The sequence below is a fragment of the Apium graveolens genome, chromosome 4 (genome assembly GCF_009905375.1).
Source record: "Apium graveolens cultivar Ventura chromosome 4, ASM990537v1, whole genome shotgun sequence".
NCBI lineage: Eukaryota > Viridiplantae > Streptophyta > Magnoliopsida > Apiales > Apiaceae > Apium > Apium graveolens.
In genome coordinates, this window is record NC_133650.1 from 188,264,783 (window position 1) to 188,272,054 (window position 7,272).

Below are 7,272 nucleotides of genomic sequence, written 5' to 3' on the forward strand. Positions count from 1 at the left end.
CAAAAAATTCTGGTTCAATAATACGATACTAGGAGATGAATCTATTATATATATAACACTGCAACATTGTTTTTTTGGGAAACATTTAATTCGAAATTACTAATTTACCCTCATATTTGAATAAATAAATATGAAAAAATATTGTTGGAATAGAAAATTGAACCATGACATAATTATAACAAGCATATTACTTCAACCTGAGTTAGAGACTCATTTGTTTATACTTTGATAACATTAAATATTTAATTAGTTGATTACAATATAATACTTTTATATTCATGTGTAACATCGAAATTGCTTTCGTGGGAAACATTTAATTTGAAATTATTATTGTTAACATGGAGAATTGAACCCATGACACACTTATAGCAAAGATATGACTTCAACCAACTTAGCTAGAGGCTCATTTGATTATATTTTGATAACATCAACTCTTGAGTTACATACTTTTTCTTTATTTTGGGTGACTAAACCTATATAATTCAATATTATTCAATATTTATACATGATAAAATTATTCTAAGACTTAGGTAATTAGTTGATTACAATATAATAATTTTATACTTATGTGCAACAATGAAATTATAATTTTTTTTAATTTATAATTCAAATAAATAATTTCTTGTTGATAATATATTATCATATAAATTTGTTGATAATATCTTATCGTATAATAATAATTTATTAATTATCGAGACTCCGGTAATTAACTTGCTTCGAGATACTAAATTTATACTCGTGTAACAAGTAAGGGTATAATCAATCTGAGTCAAGTCGAAAACTGTTAGGCTCGAACTCAATTAAAAATGTTCGGGTTCAAGTACGAACTCAAGTTTAAATGAACCTTAAATTTCAAACTCGAATCTCGGGTCATAAAAAGTTCGATAGGTAAAAAATTTTAGGAGAAACATATAATTCGAAATTACTATTTTGCGCTCGTACTTAAATAAATATGAAAAAATATTGTTGACTCGTAGAATTGAACATGTGACACATATGGCCAAACATGTGCCTTCAATCAATTGAGGTAGAGGCTAATATTGATATAGAATAAAATTATTCTAAGACTTGCGTAATTAGTTCACTACAATATACTAACTTTATACTCATGTACAGCAACAAGATTTTAATTTTTTTTATTTATAAACAAATTACCACCATTAAATAAATAACTAGTTGATATTATGTTACCATATTAACTTGTTGATAATATATTACCATATAATAATAATTTATTAATTATTGAGACTTGTGTAATTAACTCACTTCAAAATACTAACTTTATAGTTGTGTACAACAACTAAGGCTATAATCAAGTCGAGCCGAGTCGAAAACTTTCAGGCTCGAACTCCATTAAAAATATTTGGGCTCGAGCATGAGCCCGGTTTCAACCGAATCTTAAATCAAGCTTGAAACTCGGGTTGTAAATAGTCCGGTCGCCTCAAGTTCGGCTCGAAATCTTGAATCAATTTCACCAAATATTGACAAAAACTCGAAATATGATAGGTTATGCTCGAAATCGCTTCTATTAAATATATAAAATATAAATGAAATATTAAATATTTACATATAAATATATTTATATTTAAAAAAAAATATCGGCTCAATAAGACTCGTGAGCCTTATGAGCTCAATAATTTGAAGTTTGAGCTCGACCCTTTGTTCGAAATTTATTCGTTCGTCAACAACGATTACCGTGTAAAAAAATTTACTATTTTTCCCCCATATTTTGATAAATATGATACATAAACATTATAGTATTTTTGGTATCTCCAATATTGAAACTTGATAGAAAACCATTATTTTCAATAGTAAGAGTGCATTTTAAACTTTATATTCGTGGTATAATATAAATTTAGGATATTTGTCGTTATATTTTTCTTATAACATGAACCACACAATATTATATGAAATAACACAAATATCGTAAAAATACATTAAAAAATAGCAATATTTTTTATAAATAAAGTTTTCTCGTGCCTTGGATAATAACGCTAGTTATATTATAATAACAAAAACAGGTTCACATAATTGACGGTACATACTTGCAAAGATAATAGAAGAGATGATGCTGAAGAAGGCTTCAGTCCTGTAAATCCGATATCATAGGAAATGCTTCCATCAGCTTTAAAGAGTCCAAAGTTTGTCTCAGATATGTACTGTTATCTCTCAGGTAGAGTCCAAACTTGCATTTTTCCGATATAACAGGTAGTCCTTAGTACGGTGTACCTTTTCACCTTCATTATATAAGAAATATACATTTTAACCCGATACAATTCGGAGGTTAAATGTCTTTTTTGCCCCTCCGATTTTTTAGTATCATGGTAAAAAGGGCTAAAGGGTACGAAAATACGTACAAGTTTAAACAGGGGTTTATGGGTATAAACGCATATACTTTTAGGACCAAAATATTAATAAGCCTCCATTTTATCGATAAGGATTGATGCCAATTAGTTTGTTTCACATCCTGCATGGATTACTTTAAGGTCCCTGTTTCGTGTTTTACAAATTCTTGATTCCCGGTAGCAAATCTGGTCCACGTCCATAAAAATAGCCTGTTGTAAGTTTGTAACAAATGATTGGTTCCCTGGGAAAGCAAGTTGCTATGTGCATTCTCATGTTTATGTTAGAGAGATACTATTTACTGCATGTTTATACATAAGAAGATTGTTGTCAAAATTTAAGGATTAGTTATTGGTGTTGAGGATGATTAACAGTATTACCACCATCCAGGATTTGATGATTGAACCTACAGTACAACATTTATGATACTGCATGCTGTTCTTAGCTGCACTCCAGAAGTAAATGCTTGTTGGCCTAAGAAATGAAGTGTGTCTGCTATCATTCAAGAGTACTGACTTCCATCCATAGCACAACACCACAAGTAGAAGTAGCTAGGACTGATGGATCAGTTAAGCATCAGTTATGGTTGCCTGACCTACCCCTAATTGTCAGTAGCTCGGCTTGGAAACGACTCGTCGCATTCTACTGTGGAGACCACACAGGTAAATATCTCCCTCTTTTATCTTGGCAGTGATGAAACTAGAAGGGTCTTGTTAGAATTTCATGGTCTCCTGTGTTTTAATTATGTTACATGATCAACATGTTGTGCCATTATCCCCCCCCCCCCACCCCACAAGAAAGTATGGCTAATTGACCCACTTAGGAAAAAATATAAGATGACAAATTAGCCAAATATTAGGCAAAGCAAATCAATGACTAAATCTTGTGATAAAGCACATCAATATTTCTCTTTCTTCCTAATGTAATTATATGTACAGTTGATCGAAGAATGGATGATATATTTGGTTCCAAAACACAAAAAAATTACAATTTTTGATTTGTTATTCATTTTAGGGAGAGGTTAATTTGCCAAAGCTCAGGGTATTCGCCTAGTTTGTTGGTTTACTCAGTAAATTCTCTGTGCATCTTACCTTCGTGCCGCCCTGGACCCTACTTCTCCAGAGGCCATACTTTCGACTGGGAAATACTGGGTAGGTTTTGTGTGGTTTGGTTTAGGGGGAGGCTAAGATTAGGCTGATGTACAGTGTTGCCTCTAAATTAAGAGGGCTTGTCCAATATATTGTAACCAGACCGGACCAACACGAGGCATCAAGAAAGGTTAAGCTTTGAAGTATTATAGAAAGAGTATCCACCACTCTACACTGTGCCTTAGTTTTTTTTTATGTAAAATATCATCTATAATTAACAGTAATACTTATGACTTGACGTATAATGGCCAGGACTGGATTTAATAGGAGTCGACTAGTGGCACCAAAATTAAATGTGAGAGACTTAAACACGAATACGATGTTGTGAACAATATTAATGATCAGCTTTCCAGCTAACCTAAATGATTAACTACCAGTCTATGACTGCAAAAATGAAGAGGGTAGTCATGAAGCATTCCATCTTGGATGAGTTATAGATTAACATCCTGCTTATGCAAACATAAGTGAGCTTTAAGGAAATATTAAGTAACAGGAATGAAATCCATCTCTATATTCTTCAATTTCTATTTTCAGGGTCATTGACTTTTATTGATGCCCATTTCTTTTATAAAGGTTTCCAAAAAGGTCAGCCCTTTCCTCTTCTTTGGGTAATCCTTGAGTGTATGTATGCGTATTTAAATAAAGTTTCTCATGTTCATACTACTGTTTTATTGAGAGCTGGTTTTCACGAAATAAAAGATATAGAGAGAGGGACAGAAGTAGGGAGAAAGGAAGCTATGGGAAGGCCTCCATGCTGCGAGAAAGTTGATATCAAGAAAGGTCCATGGACCCCCGAAGAGGACATCATTTTGGTCTCCTACATCCAAGAGCATGGTCCTGGGAATTGGAGATCCGTGCCTACAAACACTGGTGAGCAATCTTCAACTCGGATCAGTAATGAAAGAAATGTTTTGTGGTCGTGTCATGCGAGTACACAGGCACACGGTATTTATATATCTTATGAATTTGTGCTTTTCGAATTTGTAGCTCTTTTGATCAGGCACTGTCGTATATACCAGTTTACTTGATTTCTTTAAAATAAAAATTACGAGCTGTTCATTAATAATTTGTGTATGCCAAATTTACCAAGGAGACATTAGGCTAATTATAATCACTACTGGTTTTGTTTCACTGTGAACAAAAGGGTTGCTAAGGTGCAGCAAGAGTTGTAGACTGCGGTGGACTAATTACCTGAGACCAGGAATCAAGAGAGGCAACTTCACTCCACACGAAGAAGGCATGATCATCCATCTCCAAGCGTTACTTGGTAACAAGTACGTTCATATACAAATGTCACCGGAAATGTTATGTACATTTTTTTTTCAAAAAACAAATTGTTGATTTAGTTCAGTGTATAGTTGACGGTAATTTCTATAGTGACAACACGGATGAATACTTAAAACAATGATACAATTGTGTGCAGATGGGCAGCCATAGCTTCATATCTTCCGCAAAGAACAGATAACGATATAAAAAATTATTGGAACACTCATTTGAAGAAGAAGATCAAGAAGCTCCAGTCAGCTTCTTCAGATGATCATGGATCCAAAGTGCTAGCTCTATCAGATCATGCAGCTCAATATCAGAAAAAGAAGATATTTGATATAGCCACAACTCCACTTGCCTCAACAGATCTCACTTTCCATATTAACTCTTCCAATTCGAATACCTATGCTTCAAGCACAGAGAATATTTCAAGACTCCTTCAGGGTTGGATGAGAACTTCCACGAAAACAGCAATGGATACCGAAAATGTTGATGCTTCACCAAGTGCTGGCTCCCATGGAAACATTGTTGCAGAATCTTTAGCAACAATTCCTCTTCGTGGTTATCATCCCAAGGGTGAGAAATCAGGAGGTGAAGATTTAGTATCTGATGAAGTGTTTGAATCCATCTTATCGTTTGACAACTTGAACACGAAAATCGGAAACTGGGATCACAAGAACTCCTCTTCTGATAAAGGATCAGATGATGATGATGAAAACACAAAATATGGTTACACTGCTGTCAAGGATAACAGAAAGACAAGGCCAGCTGATGATCATAAGAACAGTCCCCCTCCATTGGCATTTCTCGAGAATTGGCTATTGGATGAAGCCTCTACGGGTCAAGTGGGAGAGATGATGGAACTTCCCTTCATTTGCTGATGAATATATTAAATTTTCATCTCGTAGACCATCTGGTTTAATCTATAAATTCTCTTCTTCTTTCTTCCTTTGTTAAATTAAGCCCGGGAAAGAAGCACATACATATACACATACACCCCCCATTTCTGCATGATCCTTTGGATATTAATCTTTCGTTTCACCAGGGTTCTAAAAGTTTGAATCTGTCGGCGAACTGTATGTTCTTTAATAAATATTCCTACGGATTATTTATAGCAATACTGTAATCCTGTTGAGCCAGTTATTTATATTTCCACACTCTTAGTTCAACTTACCTTGTAGTACTTTGTTTCAAGGTCTTAGCCTTAATGATTATTATCAAGATTCTGGTATGTGTGAGTTCACATGTATTGGCTGTGATGAAAAAATAGATGCATGATTCATTGTGCAAATAATGTGAAAGAACAGGCCTGCAGGCTTTCGGGAAATTTACTGTGAACATGGAGTTTTGACAAATCCTAATACATGTATGTACATGTTGTGTAAACCAGGTCTCAATGGCAAACACCATAAATAAGTAAAGTTGCATTGCATTGCATATACTTATTTTCGATCGACATTTGATTTTACCTCCTGAATTGTTTGATGTAAGTGTACTATTTTTTAAAATACAAAAATTCTGGAAATAATGCTAAGAATGTGTAAATCGGACCGTTTCTACAATTCAATCTGTCACAACAACGTAAGTGTTTGTTCACACATTGACATGCAGATATTAAGTACGAAAAATATCATTATAAGAAACAGTTTATATATTCCTTGTTAGTAGTAAAAACTAGAAAAGTGTGAATAAAAATGTCACGTAGGTCTTGCAACATTTTGGCAAAAAGGCGGGGAAGTTGTTAGTCAGTTTCAACAAACAGCTCTATGCATCAATTCATCCTACCTTTGTTTTTAGGCAAGGGGAAACATGTGAACTCTATATCACCTTTCGGTGCTCTCCCATGCAGTACTTATAACATGATCTGTACAGTTTAGCATCAACACAGGCATAAATAAATATATATATATATCTGTCTACATATATATTTAGAAAGTATAGGAAAACCAAAATGCATTCAATTCTGAAACTCCTATAAATCTACTGGAAGAAAATATCTGTGGGGAATAATTAGAGTAATTCATTAGATTATGTGCTCTGGGGCTGCATTCTTTGAAGTGGTCAGCAATGGCAGGTAACCTCACTAGTTATGCAGAAGCACTATTTAATGTCCATGAAAGTGAAAGGCATCAAATATCTTAATCTCTCGTATACCACCAATTTTTATGGAGTCTCAGTTATATCCGAGGACTATATTACGTAAAGTATGTTCCACAAACATCTATGTATTATACGCCTGAAACACATATAATAATAAAAAAATTAGTTGGGCATTTGCAGCTACAATAATATGCAATGTGTTTAATTCAATTTCCAATCAACTTCGAGGCTAGAGCTGAATAAATGCTTCCAAGGACCACAGAGAAAACTGCCCTACCATTTGAGGACCCCTTAAACAATAAATTTAGGTTGATATTAATAGCGTTATCTAAGGTTGACAATTCAATTCAGAATGCAGAATATTTCATATTCTTTGGTTTTATCTGATATGGAAGCGCAAGTAGCTCTCTTCTAT

General features: G+C 33.8%; 1 protein-coding gene across 3 annotated transcripts; it reads left to right on the forward strand.

Moving 5' to 3' along the window:
• Nucleotides 1–3,843: 3,843 nt before the first annotated feature.
• On the forward strand, nt 3,844–5,974 carry LOC141720488 (transcription factor MYB60-like). Of its 3 annotated transcripts, XM_074522924.1 has the most exons (4): nt 3,844–4,076; nt 4,191–4,436; nt 4,636–4,765; nt 4,915–5,974. In XM_074522924.1, the coding sequence occupies exons 2-4, from the start codon at nt 4,229–4,231 to the stop codon at nt 5,636–5,638; spliced, it is 1,062 nt and encodes a 353-aa protein (XP_074379025.1). In that variant the 5' UTR covers nt 3,844–4,076; nt 4,191–4,228; the 3' UTR covers nt 5,639–5,974. The 3 variants fall into 3 exon arrangements, with proteins under 3 accessions (XP_074379025.1, XP_074379024.1, XP_074379023.1); XM_074522923.1 differs by having other exon boundaries at nt 3,845–4,436; XM_074522922.1 differs by lacking the exon at nt 3,844–4,076 and having other exon boundaries at nt 4,191–4,361.
• Nucleotides 5,975–7,272: the final 1,298 nt, after the last annotated feature.

What these genes read in the sequence shown, in the direction of transcription:
- LOC141720488 (XM_074522923.1), top strand. Translation starts at nt 4,115, where the DNA reads ATGTATGCGTATTTAAATAAAGTTTCTCATGTTCATACTACTGTTTTA. An exon ending in TGCGAGTACACAGGCACACG is followed by an intron (nt 4,437 to 4,635) that starts GTATTTATATAT and finishes TGTGAACAAAAG; the next exon opens with GGTTGCTAAGGTGCAGCAAG. An exon ending in CAAGCGTTACTTGGTAACAA is followed by an intron (nt 4,766 to 4,914) that starts GTACGTTCATAT and finishes AATTGTGTGCAG; the next exon opens with ATGGGCAGCCATAGCTTCAT.